Raw genomic sequence first — 16887 nt, forward strand, 5'->3', positions numbered from 1 at the left:
TATAGTCCTTCTACTGCATCAAGATTCACATTTTACTTATTAAGGACAAGAGTTAACAAAAAATACGGTTCGTTCTTTTATAGGCAATTACCTAGGCTCTTTCTGGACAATGGTAAAGTCTGAGCCTTTAAAATATAGAGCATTATTATCTCTAAATATGCAATTGTGTCATTCAAGTATAATTCACAAATGAAATAACTTAAGTGTATTTTCTTCTGTAGTTAGGCGATGTTTTAGTTCATTTCATCTGTAGAGTCGGTTGAACTGGATTTTTTCAGTTGCTTAGAAAAGTAAAATGCTGGTAGTTTCCATTTGTTCCTACTATAAACCTGCTTATATGTAAATCTAAGGATTTCTTTAAATGAAGTTCATGCATTTCCACGGCATGAACTACTACTTACAAATGTCCCCAATTATAAAAGAATACTCACGAGAAAACTTTCCACAAACACTTCTAGTGCAACACAAGAGGTATGTCCTTTTTTTAAAAAAGGTGAATGATATCATTGGAAATACACTTGAGAAAAAACTCAAACCCCCAAAATAAACTCTATTCTAGTACAGTTTTACTAGTAATGAACACAAACATAAATTTCCTGCCAACAAGCATGAGGTAAAAACACACTCATTTACTAACCTTTCTAGAGTTCATTAGAAAATGCGGGCATTTTGCTAACATAGTGGGAGAAAACAGGTGTTAGACACACCATTTCCTGTCGTTCCCCCCCCCCCTTTCCCCCGTATTTTCCCTCCATGTTTCATTTTGAAAAATTTTTTATTAGATTCTGGGATGATTGGAATGTTTATCTTTGTTTCCCTTGTTTTGACTAAACAGCTGCCAAGTGCAGGGACAAAACAGCTATTGATAGCACAGTACAACTTAGCAATATTCAGATAAAAAAAGTATATAGGATCACAGAAAAATTTTAAATCCCATCAACTGGTCTGTAGTCCCTTTTGACCTAAGTAATCCTATTGTCAGAACTATCTTCCAGACAGGGCCCCTGAGGGCCCATGTGGTGCCTTTGTGTTCTGCAAAGGCTGGACAAAGGAATTCAGCACTGATTTCACTTTGCGCTTGCCTTCTGCACCTTGTCCAACCTGTATAGACCTTATAGAGATGCCATGCTTCCTAAAATGCTACTTTGATCACATCAGGATGCTGTCAAACATCCCTAATGCCTGCAGAGCCAAGAGGGTATTTTTCTATACTACCCAGCCTGGCAGCCAAGGCCTAACATTTAAATTAGCTTCTAACATAAAAGCCTATTATGATCACATACTTGCACATTAGAGGTTTGTATCCCAAACCACGTGCGATCACATGGCTACCCACTCAGCTCCGAACCCGCATTGAAACCTAGATCCCATTTTTCAGTCTCTTTTTCTATTAGTCGCTACACACTCTCCACAGTGCAGCCCAGTAGTAACGCCTGGTCCACCCTGTGTCGCATCCCGCATTTTGCTCGCCTCGAGGCTCCTTAGTGGGAGCAACTTTCTGGCCTTTGCTAAATCCTAGTGGTTTTTTGAAGCCTGTAGCGTTTTCTACCTCTGCTCCGCCCACCTCCCCCGTAAAGGCCTTCCCTATTGACTCCAGCCCGCACCATCTAGTCCAACCCCTTTTCATGCCAGGGTCTTTCAGGCTGTGTCCCTTTCTGACAAGAAGAAACGTGCGGCCTGGAGCATCCTGGGCACTGCATTTCTGTTTTGAACTCTCCCGATTAGATTAAGGCTCTGTGATGGTGGGTTGCGGGCCGGTCTGAGGTCCAGGGGTGGCAGGGGCTCTGCGGCCCTGGGCGTCAGGTCCACCCTGCAGCGCCTCATCCCTTCCTAACACCGCCCCCACGTGCTTCATCAATGCGAGCGGAAAGGCAGAAGGATGGAAACCCACACACCCATGTTTGGACGCCACTAAAAGAGGCATTCATGACCCTCAGAGCTGTCCCGCCCGCCATGTCGCCGGGGGCTCGTGCTACTCACAACAGAAGTTACTCCACCAGAGCATGGTGTGTACCGCTGCCCGTCAGGGGACGCCCTACAGAGGCCAGGGAGGCCCAATCTTCTCCTCCCGGCTGCCCCATCGCCGGATGGAGGCTGCTGGCTGCCCATAGGCTGAGCCGCTAAGGCAACCCCAGGCGTCCACCCTGCACGTCACAGAGGGCGCAGCTTCCTCGCGGGGTGTCCCGAGCAAGCCTGCAAGGAAAAGGCTCTGTGCATCACCCCAGTGGGGTCCCTCTTAACTGTTTCTCTCTTATACGCACTGCATTAAGTGGAGCATGTGCCCAAACCCTCTACCATCAGAGCTGTAAGTTCACATTTAGTAGTGGACGCCTAAACCCACACTGCATGGCAGGAACCTGTGCCTGCTTTTGTTAGGTTTTAAGAGCCTTAATTTCTTGAGCATTAGAACACCAACTGGGACCTCCCCCACGTTCCCATTACAAAGTCATTTATAGTCACAGAGCCTTGGAGCTTGAAGGTAGAGCTTACTTGGTCTCTCCAACTGGTTTACAGGGGGAATAAACGAACTTCAAAATGGTTATATGTGGCAATTAAAAATGGTACAGCCACTTTGGAAGACAAAACTAAGCATACTCTTACCACAAAATCCAGCAATGATACTCCTTGGTATTTACCAAAATGAGTTGAAAATTTATGTCCACAGAAAAACCTGCACACAGATGTTTACAGCAGCTTTATTGAGAACTGCAAAAACTTGGAAGCAACCAAGATGTCCTTCATTCAGTGAATGGATAAACTGGTACATCCAGGCAATGGAATATTACTAAATACTTAAAAAAAAAAAGCTATCGGGCCAGCCGAGTGGCTCAGTTGGTTAAGAGCTTAAGAGTGCGAGCTCTGAATAACAGCGGTTCAAGTCCCAGCCCGAGCTGAGCTGCTGCTGAGCTGCCAACAGGTGGCAGGATGGCTCAGCTAAAACAAACAAACAAAAAAATCAAGCCTTGAAAAGACATGGAGGAACCTTAAAATGCACATTACTAACTGAAAGAAGCCAATCTGAAAGGCTACATACTATATGATTCCAATTATATGACATTCTGGAAAAGGCAAAATTGTGGAGTAAAAAGATCAGTGTTGCCAGGGAGACATGGAGGGAAGGCTGAACAGGCAAAGCACAGAGGATTTTGGGGGGCAACAAAACTACTTTGTATGATACTATGAAACCCACAGAAGGCACGACACCAACAGTGACCCCTAATGTAAACTATGGACTTTGGGTGATAATGATGTGTCACTGCAGGATCATGGGTTGTAAAAATTGTACCACTCTGGTGGGGGACACTGACAGTGGGAGAGGCTACATGGGGCAGGGAACAAACAGGAACTTTCTGTACTTTCCACTCATTTTTGCTGTGAACCGAGAACTGCTCTAAAAAAATAAAGTCTATTTTTAAAAAATGTCATATGACGACCAGTGTCATATAGGAGGTGTGTAGCATCTCTGGTGGGTGCAAGACTAGCAGAAGAGCACTTAATCAATGCATTAAATAGGTGCAAAACACAAAGTTTATCTGTTTAAAAGAAAAATTAATCCCATACATTTTTAAAGTGTTAAAATGCTTATTTTCCATAAACCACTGTAACTTTTTTGTAATCTGTAAATGCCACTCATGACAAGAAAAAGTATTTAAACATGTCAACTTAGATGGGAAAATTGCTGATGTGGATAGCAATTTAAATTCCATTTCAGTGTAAAAAGCAGTTTTCTCATGGTTACAGTCATGCTTTTAAAGCAAGAAAAAAACATATATCCTACCCACCCACTCACAGATTCAAAAGATCAACCAATCATCATTTTGCAATCATCAAGGTAAAGACCGCATGAAGCAAGAATCAGTAGGTGCTAAATGGGGGTGATGAGTAGGAGTAGAATATTCACATGGTTTATAGTTGAAAGGGTGGGGGAAACCTAATTAATTATACAGTGGGGAAATCCGGCAAGAATTCAACATAAACCTATGAGGTACAGATGGACATTACGGGCCATATCCTGAGAAGGACAGACCTGTGGCTGAGAATGTATAACCTGAACTGAATCAGGAGAAAACAAACAAATGTGGTAAAAATGGGGAGAGGAGAGCTATATACTTTGAACGTGTCAATGTTTTAAAAGACAAAGGCTATAGAAATGTTCCAGATTAAAAGATATATAATACGTAATGGATCCAAGGGTAGATCTTACAGTGCAAGGGGGAAATACTAAAAAGGACATTATTAGATTAACTGATAAAATTGGAATAAGGGTGGCAGACTACTTAAAAATATTGTAATAATGTAAATATATGACATTGAGAGCTGTACTATGGTTATGAAAGGGATTACCTCTATTCTTAGTAAATACACACTGAAGTATTTAGGAGTCAAGGACCGTGCTGTGTATGACTTACCTCAAATGGTTCAGAAAATTTTATATCTCATGCCTACATAAGACATAACAGGAATCTGTACATTGGTTTGTGTTTTGTTTTCCAACATAGAGAGAGTAAATAATGAGGCAAATGAGGTCAATGTTAACAGTGTATACGGGTGTTTTCTGTACTGTTTTTGTTTTTGTCACTTGTTGTAAGTTTGAAGTTATTGTTTTAAAAATCACTTAGAAGAGTAAACAAGTGCAGATTATAAAATTATAGAAAACAAAAATGGAGAGGGCGATGATTCAATGTAATGAATACTAGAACAACTACTCTTCCCTACCCTCCAAAAAAGAGAGAATTCAGAAAGAGCCAAAGTGCTAGAGACAGATGGGTGTGATTAGCACTGGGCACCTGGGGAAATTTACTGAAGTTTCTGTTCTTGGTGTCCTCACCTGTAACACAGGTCACCTGCAGTGTTTCCTGCAAAGGCTAGTTAGGATGGACTATCAACAATCTATATAATAATAATAATAATAATAATAATAATAATAATAATAATAAAACAAAAGCTCTAATGAGGTTCTTTTTTTCCTGTTTTCTTCAGAACAGAGCTACTTATTTTTAATTACTTTTTACCAGTTCCAAAAGTAATCCATACAAATTGCGGAAGACTTTAAAATACAGAAAATTGGAATAACATCCATAAAAATAATGTCCAGAGATAATCACTATTAATATTTGAGTGTTTCCTTCTGGATAAGTTATTCAATAGTCTTCAAAATGTGACATTCATGACTACACAATTTATTTTTACATCCCTCTACTGTCAGACAATCTATATTGGTCCAATTTCTTCACAATCACATTGTATCACTACCACACGTTCACCTGTATAAAATCATTGTCCAAATTCCTGAACGAGTTTTCAAACAGAAGAGGGCAGCATTGAACAGCTCTCGGCCTTCCCCCAACTCGAAATCTGGCAACTGCCTACATCTTCAGGATCAGAGACACTGTGGAAATCCACAAATACATCAAGTTCAGGTGCCCGTTCAAATTCTGGCAAGTCGAATGCCATGTTACACCTATATTTACCTCTTGACGGCCAACATAAACACTTAAAGGGAAAAAGAGGGCACAGACATCTTGAGTTAGCCCCCTCTTGTCATGTTGATCTACACCTGTACCCCACTTTGGACCAAGTGCAGGTGAAATGTGACTGCAGCCCTTCTTTTGTGTTGAACTTCCCTCCTCACTTTCCCATCCTGACTGTATACAGTACACCCAAATCAGTCCACATTTTCCAGGTTCTGGCTAACAAAAATCTTTCTTTAAAATATTTTTTAAAATTTTTCTATTACGGTTGACATACAATATTAGTTTCAGGGGTACAACACAGTGATAAAACATTTATAACACTTACAAAATGATCACCCCATACAGTACCCATCCAGCATTATGCATAGTTATTACAATATTATTGACCACATATCCCCTATGCTGTACTTGACATCCCCGGGACTGTTTTGTAACTACCATCTTGTACTTCTTAATCTCTTCACCTTTTTCACCCACCCCCAACCCCCTCCCAGCTGGCAACCATCAAAATGTTGTCTGTATCTATGAGTTTGTTTCTAACAGAAACGTCTTTTAAAGTATTTTTATGTGCTATCTGCATACTGGTTCTGAATTAGTTAAAAGATCATAGCTTAGTGAGCAAAGAGGGAGGCTGTTAAATGCATAAAAACAGCCTAAAAGATGTGGGGTGGCAGGGAGGAGAGGACCAAGTCAGCAGGTTCGGCTGCTGGGAATGAAGCAAATAGGTGAGTGACAGGAAGCCAGTAACAGTAATATCTTCTGGGAACGATAGGCCAGTGTTCACCTGTACAGTTAGCATAGCAGCGTCCATTCACAGCCACACTTATGAACATTGATTAATAAATTCACTTTTAAATGACTTCAAAACCTCCTCTGCTATCATTTTTGACACATCAGCTCCCTATGGAATTATTATCTGCGTTAGATTTGTCTGACTGCATATGAAGAGGAAACTCAAAAAGCTTGACCATCTAAACATCACGGATTTGGGGATGCACTTTCTTGGCACCCAAAAGTCCTTCTGTAGGAACAACTGATTTTAGAGCGGGCCTTTCTGACACAACATATCACTCATGTGGGACTCAATTATCCAGCCATTTTGAAGGACCCTGCTATTAATCCAGCAAGTCTCTCAAATGCCCATGAAGTCCCAACATGGCTCATTTATTCACTGATGGCTCTGCTGGAAACTCCACATTCTCACCAGGCATCAAACATGGCAAAAAGGTTTGGAAAGGGAGCCAGTCAGTGTGTCAACTGGAAAATCCTCTAGGAGGCAGAGCTGGCACATACTGCCATTTTCATACTGTCCTGTTGGTCCTCTCCCCACCCCACGGCCACTTAAAAGGGTGGGGGAAGTCCTTGCAATTGTTTACACACTCATGGGGATCACGATCTGGCACATGGTGTATGTAGACAGGTTTTTCCATATTAACCACCTAGTAGAAGCAACGTTATGCAAGTCTTGCTTCTCAAATGAACATTACCAGAGAAACCATATATTTCGATTCTCTTTTTCTGGGAGAAGACTCTAATCATATGCCTGTGTTGAGAGTGTCAGTATGTTGAAAACATCACTGGGAAACAAGAAAGAGGATTTTAAAAATGACACACATACAAGGTACTTTCACTCAATTTTTAAGTTGAGTATAACCAACGCTCGCATTCCCCAAGCACATCGGGACTGCTTGCTGTGACATCTGGAACTGGTTAACTTTCCCCTCCGACTTGCAGCATTGTCCTGGAAATTTTCCAGGAATTCTCTGCATTCTAAATCCATCCCTCAGATCCTACACACCCAACTCCCCTTGTTCTAAGGCTCATTAACCACAAAACCTCCTTGGGGAGATGTTTAACTGGGATTAAAACTCAGATAAGCAAAACCCCCTGGAGGGGCACACAGGTCACCACTGGCTCTGGCCTTGATCCTATGTTCCGTGGTCTCTTCCAATCGCCTACAGGCTAAGAATCGGGTCCTTTGCAAGGGACTCGACAGCTGTGCTTCTTAGTAGCTGTGGAACACAAGAGAAACTTCGTTTTCACGATAAAAAGGGGTTAAAGGACCACTTTTTTGCAGCATCACTGTGAGGAATCATGATAATGGCCACACTGAGAGGGCAGCCAGTAAAAGGCAGTTATTACTCTGGCAGTAGTGTGGGTATTCATTTCATGTCTCACAAGTCTCTTGACAACTAATCTGCCTCCATGGTAGATAGAAGCAGCCATGTGAAGGACATTTTTATTTTATCTTGTGAAATGATTTGTATAGAGAAGTGCATTATAAATCACCTAGAACTTGCATACATGCTGGGGGGGAGGGGGATTCTTTCTTCCCCAGTTTATTTTAAATTTAAAGAATGTTGCCCTAATTCCTCATGATACTCTACAGTTAGTCTCCATGTGTGTGGGTGGGTGGGGGGGGGGGTTGGAAACGACACCTCTTTCATTGCCATTGTGTCAAATTACTTATTTTCCAGTTTTTGGTTTTTTGGGGTTGTTTTTTTTTTTTAAGATTTTATTGGAGAATTGGGGAAGTGGTACAGTGCTGGGGAATTGGGGAAAGGGAACAGCCAAGTTGTTGTCCTTCAATCTTAGTTGGGGAGGGCACAGCTAGCTCAGCTCCAAGTCCAGTCGCTATCCGGCCGCCCATCTGCAGCTCACAGCCACTCAGCTCAAGGTGCTGTGTTCAATCTTAGTTGCGGTTGGGCGTAGCCCACCATCCTATGCAGGAGTCGAACCAGCAACCTTGTTGCTAAGAGCGCACGCTCTAACCACTGAGCCATACAGCCAACCGTCAGAAGCTCAGTGGCAGCTCAGCTAGGGCGCAATTAACTGGCCCATGTGGGAATTGAACCAGTGACCCTGTTGCTCAGAGCTCATGCTCTTAACCAACCAAGCCACTTGGCTGGCCCTATTTTCTAGTTTTTAAGGTGTTATTGCTAATGTAATGTGAGGGAAAGACTTCAGGGAAGGTGATAGTATGTAATTTGAATTGTCATTTCATAATTCAAGTTCTGCTGCATTCAGTTCAGTGGTTTGTGTATAGAGGGCCAGGGAGAGAATAATAGTTCCATAAGTGACAGCTTTTCCCAACATTCAGAAATGAAAACTTGTTCCTAAGTATTTCTACAAAAATGTTATCAGTCTGGTTCCCTTCCTATTAATTGTGAAACTTAAATGCTCCTTGCGTAACATAGTATTACAGAGGACTAGAATAACTCTATTACATTATTTACATGAGTAATCTGATATTTAATTAATCCTTAATGCCAATTTAAAAAGTCTTCATTGCTTTTCAAGATCCTGACCAACTACTTAAAGACAACTGACTATAAATCTTCCTTATCAGGATAACTTGCAGAAGAATAAAAATCACAGCTGAAACTCCCTTTTATTTTTACTTCTTCACTACACAATGTAATTAAAATATTAAATATTAAAATCCCACTATGAAATGCTCTTAAAATTTGTGGAGTTAAGAGTTTTCTGTGCATTTTCTTGTTACCAGGAAAAAGTACTAAATTTGCCATGTCCTCCATACCCACACATTGTAATAAAAGTAAAACTCAGAAAGCAAGAGATCCAATTACTTGAGGTTGTCTTAATAATTATTCCTTCCAATCGCTTCCCATCATGTATCATTCTACTGGGATTATCTGAACCAATTTTTTCAAGTTCCCCAAGTTTGTTAACTCTTAATTAGTGCTAAAAAGGACCACCTGCCTTTCCCATAAGACACTCAGCAAATGATAAACCAATAAAATAGTCGATATAATAAAAATCAAGCTGTATACAAAAAGCACCCAGAAAAAAAGTTATGATTGGAGAAGCCCCATCCCAGCGGTAATACCCCACAAACCACACTCCCAGGCACTCGTCTCTCATGGTTGGGGCATTTGTATATTTCATTCAAAGAAAAATAACAATCTGGAAAAAAAAACTGGAGAATTTTGTGTTTCAAACTTTTAAATTTTGTACAGTCTATTAAATAATAGTTTATAGGTACCACGTAAATTTTCATACTAGGTAAGTAATAGGCTAGTCAAGTTAACTTTGGGGAAAGAATTTCAAGGAAATCTCAAAGTAAACAAGCTAATCTATAGGAAGTGAGAGATATTTTTAGGTTGGCTAAACTTCCACATTCATTTAAATTCTCAAAGAGGACAAAGCTTTGCAGAAGCAATTATACTGAGAAAAAATTTTTAAGTCCTAGAAATTCTATGGTGCACTTTTAAGAAAACATGCAGATTTGGTGAGCAAGGGACTCAAATATGTAGAGAAGAGCTGGTCTTTTAAATCTAAATTAGCAAATGGAGTTTTGTCTTCTTGGTGGCAAAAAAGGGGAGGAGGGATACAGGTTCCTTAAGGAGTCATGAAATGATCAAATACAAAGTGAGAGGTATATTCTACAAGTTTGATATATGTAACTTATTTCCTGACAGTGGGTATTAAATATCATAGTTCAAATTCAGCCAGACTTCTAGAAAGCAAGCTTTACAAAACACACATTTTTTTTACTACTCAATGTCTAAATGCTGTTATCTGCTAGCCACCAATTTTCTAGTAACTATGGCTTGACTAAAACCACCCCTTTAACTAGAGCTAACATTTCAGTCCCCTGAAGTCGCCAAGTGTGCCTCTGCTGAAAGTTCCTAATAAGCAGGTCAACATGCCAAAGACTGCAATTCCCCAAACACAGGAATTTAGTATTTTATGACAACAGCAAGTGATTAGGCTTTCACAAACTATTTTGAAATTCACCCCAAGCTAACAAGAATCTATTCAGTTGGTGCGGGTACTCATTTCCGCGAGGGGAAAGGAGACAATCCCTAACTAAATATATTCAAGGTCTCCCCTAGGCACAGCAGGAAGACTCCCGCATAGGCAGAATGGAAACATTAGGTTTGTTGCTTTAACTGAGCCAAAGAGAGAATGCGCTTCTGTTCAAATAGTCTGCACGCTGAGAGAAATACATGCCAATCAGTATGTCCCGCCACTGACCTCGAGGTCTCCACCCCAAGGCAGGTTTGCGGGAAGAAAGCATTTACTCCACCTGCCACCGCCAAGGGGGAACACGACAGACCCGGCTGCTGCCTTCCTTACCTGTGATTGTGATGATCCCCAGCATAGTTACCAGCACACCTCCCGATGCGACGAGCAGCCGGTGCGTGCCCTCCTCTGGTGGTTGGCTGAAGCGGCCCGGGCCTCGCCAACCCCGTGCAGCCTTGCTGTGATCAGAAGGAACTAAGCGCCAAGCCCCCCTCAGAGGATTCGGTAGAACCAAGGGTGCCTTGGGAGCCGAGCACAAAGCGCGAGCTGAAGATGCATTTCCCGGCTAATTATAGGAGGACCCTCCCTCGGCCAGCCGGCTGGGGCCTGGCCCCGCCCTCGGCTCCAGGACTCGGGAGTCATGTGTTTCATTTTAAAGGAGAGGAGCCCTCCCTGTAGCTGGTCTGCTAGTGGTCAGTAAGGCTTTGCAGAGACCCAGGGAGGGTTTAAAAGTTGCCGGGACGAGTACGACGCAGAGGCAGCAGTATTTTATCTAAGCCATTACTACTTCAGTCCTGGCACCGATTTAACTCCTGTATCTCAGCTTTTAATGTTACTTGAAGGAAATAACTGCACAGATATTAAATTCTACTGCCATTTTAAAAACTGTGTTCTGTATCCTTGTGTTTAAAAGCAGATGCACTGCTCTCTTTTTAGGACCTGTAGTATTTTATATTTTCACCATCTGTTTCACACACACACACACACACACACACACACACACACACGATGCACTGGTCTGAGAGTCAACTCTCAAGGGTCCTGTTTCCTAAACTCTTTGAGAAGGGCTGTTACAAACTATGCCAAACTAAGAATAAGGCCACTATCATGCCTCCAATACCGACGCACGCCACATGAGAATCAGTCAGAACCTACATTTAAAAGTCAGAAAATTTCAGGCAGCCCTGAATTCTTCAATTCTCTTTCATTGACGCTTCAGGTTCGCTCTATATGAAGACAAGATACGTGACAAACGCGTCGGGGTGTTCTCAGGGTTTTGACACACTCTTTTGCGTGTCAGTTTTCTGATGGGTAGGCCCATATAGGCCCCCTGGGGTTTGTTTCCTTCTTTTCATCCTTTTCTTATTTATCACGTCATGGCTTGCCCGTCTGACCCTATTAGCACAGGCTCTTTCCTTAAGCAAACGGAAGGTTTTACTATTGCTCTTCAGACCGTGAAGATCTTGTTCATTACTTCTTAGGGGGCAGGGAGAAGGGTGGGGGGCCAGGGGTGGACCAGAGTGGGCGCAAGAAACGGTGGGAGGGGGGGCGAAGAGCAAGAAAAAGCTGAACATAGGCGCGCTGGCATGCAGTTGCTCCCTCTGGCCACCAGGGGGAGCTACGCGCCATATTCAGGCGTAGACTGAGCAGAGTTAAAGGCGGCGGCGTTGCTGGCAATCTGACCTTATTACAAGAATCAGCTTCAGCCTCTCCATAGATCGGGTTTCCCTCTTCTATTCCGGCAAACGTCCAGCCTGGCCGTAAGTCCGCCAGGGAACAGGGAGTGATGTCCCTTTCCCTGATGCCTGGGGGCTGATTCCCAGAGCGAGCCACTTAGCAGCTTCCTAACCTTTTATCTTCCCTAGAGGGGTCTTAACTTTCCGTCACAAATTGCTTCTATTATAATGAGAGCCTGGTGTGTGAGAAATGCTGCTGGTGATTGTAATGGACCCTCTGCAGTCCACATAGCCAAGGGGTCAGGGCAGCTCCGTATTCCTCTTCTTTCCCCACCTATACCCCCCAACCCCAGCCCTGGAGGGTCCTGGCTGTGCAGATGGTGGATAATCGGGCTCTGGAGGCTGCGTTTGGGGTCTACATTAAATGAGCAGTCTACAGCCTTCCCAAGCATGGCGATCAACCCAGACACTGTCCCCAGGTGGAGCCTACACTCCTGCCCGGAGTTGTCTCAGAAGCCCCAGCTCTCTCCAGGATCTGAAGTCTCAGTTCTAAATGTCTCAACACCAGCTGTTGGGGACAGCACAGGGCTTTCACTTGGTGCCACCTCTGAAATACACATGTTCAACTTATGGGTGTGTCTGTTGATTCTAATCTTGCTTAGCTGCATAACCAGCTCCTTTCCGTCCAGTGAGTCCAAATTCTAGGGATAGGATGAGCAACAGCTGTTTTCCTGAGCTGGCTGAAAAAAAAATTCAGTAGTTACAAAATTAAGGTCCAGAAACTTTAAAAAGGTAAGTGTATTGCTGTTCTGTTTTGCCACTTAAACTTTTTATTTCTTTTTATGACATCCATAAAGACACTAACACAGCTCATTTGATATTCTTAAAGAGGTCATTAAAACCATGGGTTAGAGCAGTAGATCATGTGGAAAGTTGTTGACTCAGTCTATATAGTTCTCCTTTGATCTCCACCACTAAGAGTAATCAACGACAGGGTAGGGTGTGTGGCATAGCTGATAGGGGCAGCCCTCTGTGTGTCTGTCTTTACAGAGAAAAGCCATAAATCAGGATAAAAGCAGGAGTAAAAGATCAGACCTAAGATAAGTGTACAATGCGGGCAACTTTCTTTTGCTTTTGTTAAATCAGAATTCCTAGAGGATGACACCATCTCCCAAAGCAAATGTTTTGGGGAAAATGTTTACCAATAGCATCAATAGGTGGATGACCGAAAAAGTGTTTTCCAAAACTTTATGGTTCATTCAACAAATATTCACCAAGTTCTTGCTCTGTGTTAATTATGCTAAGCACCCAGGGTTACAGTTGGATATTGTCCTTAGCCTGAGGACGCTCAGTCTGGGTGATAAGGCACACTCATGGGTAGAAGTCTGCATGCTGCAGGTGGGCTAACCCACCTCAGATAACATCTGAGCTAATCTCTGGATGCACAGGAGTAGCAGGGGGGCAGCCTTGCCTGGGGCACAGAGGGAGCAGCATGAGCAAAGAATGAAGAACATGCTCCTTAGGGAATCATGAGTGAGTTCCTTATAGCTACAAGCTCAGAGTCTACTTAGGGAGGCCAGAGATGTGGGGGAGAGACAGAGGTGATCATTGGAAATGAGACAAGAAAGACTACAGTTGAGGCCATATGATGAAGGGTTTTGGATGACATCTTAAAAACTCTGTAAGAGGGGTGGGTGGGTGGCTTAGTTGGGTAGAGCGCATGCTCTGAACCACAAGGTTGCTGATTCGATTCCCACATGGGCTAGTGAGCTGTGCCCTCTGCAACTAGACTGAAAACAGCGACTGGACTTAGAGCTGAGCTACGCACCACTACACAAAAATCTCTGTAACAAATACAGTAACCCAATTTTTAAAAAGGAAATGGGTCTGAGTAGACATTTTGCTAAAGCGGGTACACAAATGGCCAATGAGCCCACGGAAAGATGTTCATTGTTACCCACTAGGAAAATGAAAATCAAAACCACAATGAGATACTACTTCACACCCACTAGGATGACTATACCGAAAAAGATGGACAAATTGGAACTCTCATATGTTGGGAGTGGGAATGTAAAATGATACAGCTCCTTTGGAAAACAGTCTGGCGGTTCCTCAAAATGCTCAGCATAGATTTATCATATAGCCCAGCAATTCTATGCCTAGATATACATACACTCAAGAGAAAAAATATATATGTCCACGCAAAAACTTGTATAGAAATATTGGCAGCAGCATTATTCATAGTCAAAAAGTAGATGCAGCCCACATGTCCATCAACTATGCATGGCTAAATAGATTTGGTATAGCCATACAATGGAATATGATTTGGTAATAAAAGGAATGAAGTATGTATACATGCTATACATGCTATAATACGGATGAATATTTTAAAATTTTTGTTAAGAAGCAAGTCACAAAGTAGCACACAATTGACATATTGTTTAGTTCTATTTAAATGAAATATGTCCAAAATAGGTGAATGTATAGAGACATAGAATAGATTAATGGTTATCAAGAACTGGGGAACTGGGGGGAGAGAGCAAAGTGAATAACAGGTATGGGGGTTCTTTATGAGGGGATGAAAACATTCTAAAATTGATTGTGGTGATGGTGTGCTGTGAATATCTTAAACTATGTGAATATATTAAAAAACACTTCATTGTATATTTTATTTTATTTTTAAAGATTTTATTGGGGAAATTGGGGGGAGGGGAACAGTGTTGGGGAATTGGGGAAGGGGAACAGACAAGTTGTTGTTCTTCAATCTTTGTTGTGGAGGGTGCCGGTCACCATCTGGCTCCCGGTTGGCAGCTCGTGGCCTCTAAGCTCAAGGTGCTGTGTTCAATCTTAGTTGCGGGTGGGTGTAGCCACCATCCCATGCTGGAGTCGAACCAGCAGCCTTGTTAAGAGCGCACGCTGTATCCACTGAGCCACATAGGTGGCAGCTCAGCTCAAGGTGCCGAGTTCAGTCTTAGTTGCAGGTGGGCAAAGCCCACCATTGAACAGACAATCTTGTTGTTACACCAGCTGAGCCATCCTGCCACCTGTTGGCAACTCAGTGACGGCTCAGCTCGGGCGCAGCATCACTGGCCCATGTGGGAATCAAACCGGCGGCCCTATTGCTCAGAGTTCACTCTCTTAAGCCAACTCTTAACCAACTGAACCACTCGGCCGACCTAATTGTATATTTTAAATGGGTCATCGCATGGTATATGAATTATATATCTCATTAAAGCCGTCTTTCTTTTTTTATAATTTTTTTTTATTACCTCTGAAGGCTATAGGGAACCACTGGACGTTTTGGAGCAGGGTTAGTGGCATAATTTGAACTGTGATATAGGAAAGGTAACTGGGCAGTAATGACAAGGAGGAAGACACTCTAGAAATAAAATAGATGAAACCGTGGTGACTTAAGGCGAGGAAGGAATCCAAAGTTACATCAGGCACTAACTGAAAGATGCCTGCTGGGAAAGGGAAGGAAGGCAGCACAAGCCAGGCAAATGTATGAGATCATCCGCCTGGAATGATACACGTGAAATAAGAAAGTTCTGGAACGCTAAGGAAGAGGAATCTGAAAAAGAACCCAAGAATAGACAGGGATGAGAGGCAATCAAGGAGAAAGTAACATCAGAAGCCAAATGGGGAGAAGATTAAAAGAGGGAAGTAGTGGTCAACAGTCTGGTGACACAGGAGGCCAGGACCCGTAGACAAATAACAGCAGTAAAGACCAGCGATTTACCCTCTTTCCTGAACAGGGACCAATACACCAGAATTGGCACTGATTCTAGGCTCATCAGCTTCCTCCAAGGAGGCCTGAGTATTTCACCCAACTGTGAGAATCGAGAAACTGGAGAAATGGACTCCAGCCCTCCCCGTCACCCCTCCTTTTGTTTTCTTTTCAACCTGGCATTACCCTTGGAGGAAAATAAACCAAAACCCAGTGAGGTCCCTTCTCTTCTGACTGGAGAAGGGCAGGCGAAATCTAACTGAAAGAAGCATCTATACCTCTGGTAATCATTTTAAATACTTCAAGATAATCTAAGGTTGAGTTAAAAACTGCTCCAAACTGGATAACTGTGAACGAGGCGATGAATATACACGTTGTAGCTAAATGACACTGCTAAGTCACATACAGGATGGGCAGGTTCTCCTGGGCACAGTGTGTTTTCAGTTCTCTGGCCCTGTGCTGTGAGTGCAGACAAATACCAGCTAATTGAATTTTATGGTCCAGTTGAATTGGACATGTTTACATAGACGTGGTTATTTTAACTCAAAATCCTTAAGATAAATAATCTGAAGATTAGTTCCTCAATGGGGCTGATGTAATACAATAAAGAGCTAAAGGGGGATTTAAAAATCACTTAAGGGGCGGCCAGTGCTCGGTTGGCTAGAGCGCGGTACTCATAACACCAGGGTTGCCAGTTCGATTCCCACATGGGCCAGTGAGCTGTGCCCTCTACAACTAGATTGAAGACAATGATTTGACTTGGAGCTGATGGGCCCGGGGAAAAAAACACACTGTTCCCCAATTAAATTTATTTTAAAAAATCACTTAAGACAAAAATAATAAAAGGAGGGGGGAAGATTTTAAAAATTCAATCCAAATAGTAAGTGACATAAAGTATTATTGCTCCCTTAATATTTTTATGTTCTTTGATTTGGCAATTCTGTTTCTATGAAATATACCAAACAAGAGGTATAGATTTATATATGAAAACGTTTCTTCTTGGGACACTTAACATTTAAGGACCTAAGTGTCCCAATAGTAGGAAAACGGTGTATCTAACTCTTCAGTGGAGTATTGGCAAAACAACATGTTTGAAGCAGTTAATGACAAGGAAAATGCCTATATTGATAATATAAACCCACACCTCTTTGTTCAGGGTAAAAGCAGGATATAAACTATATAGTCAATGGCCGGCCGAGTGGCGCGATGGTTAAGAACTCGCTTGGGATGCCAGAGGGCC

At 42.4% G+C, this 16887-nt stretch overlaps 1 protein-coding gene across 2 annotated transcripts in view; it reads right to left on the reverse strand.

Annotated features, from left to right (window-relative positions):
- AKAP12 (A-kinase anchoring protein 12) overlaps positions 1 to 16887 on the reverse strand; it is a 105669-nt gene that overhangs the window by 7945 nt on the left and 80837 nt on the right. Inside the window, exon 1 of one of the 2 annotated variants that reach the window (XM_019638950.1) lies at positions 10578 to 10819. The exons of the other annotated variant lie outside the window; for it this stretch is intronic. Coding sequence (XP_019494495.1) covers positions 10578 to 10602 — 25 coding nt within the window. The 5' untranslated portion in view covers positions 10603 to 10819. Of the gene's footprint in view, positions 1 to 10577; positions 10820 to 16887 lie in introns of those variants that run through there. 2 annotated transcript variants of the gene reach the window in all.

The sequence above is a fragment of the Hipposideros armiger genome, unplaced genomic scaffold, assembly GCF_001890085.2.
Source record: "Hipposideros armiger isolate ML-2016 unplaced genomic scaffold, ASM189008v1 scaffold_41, whole genome shotgun sequence".
Lineage (NCBI taxonomy): Eukaryota > Metazoa > Chordata > Mammalia > Chiroptera > Hipposideridae > Hipposideros > Hipposideros armiger.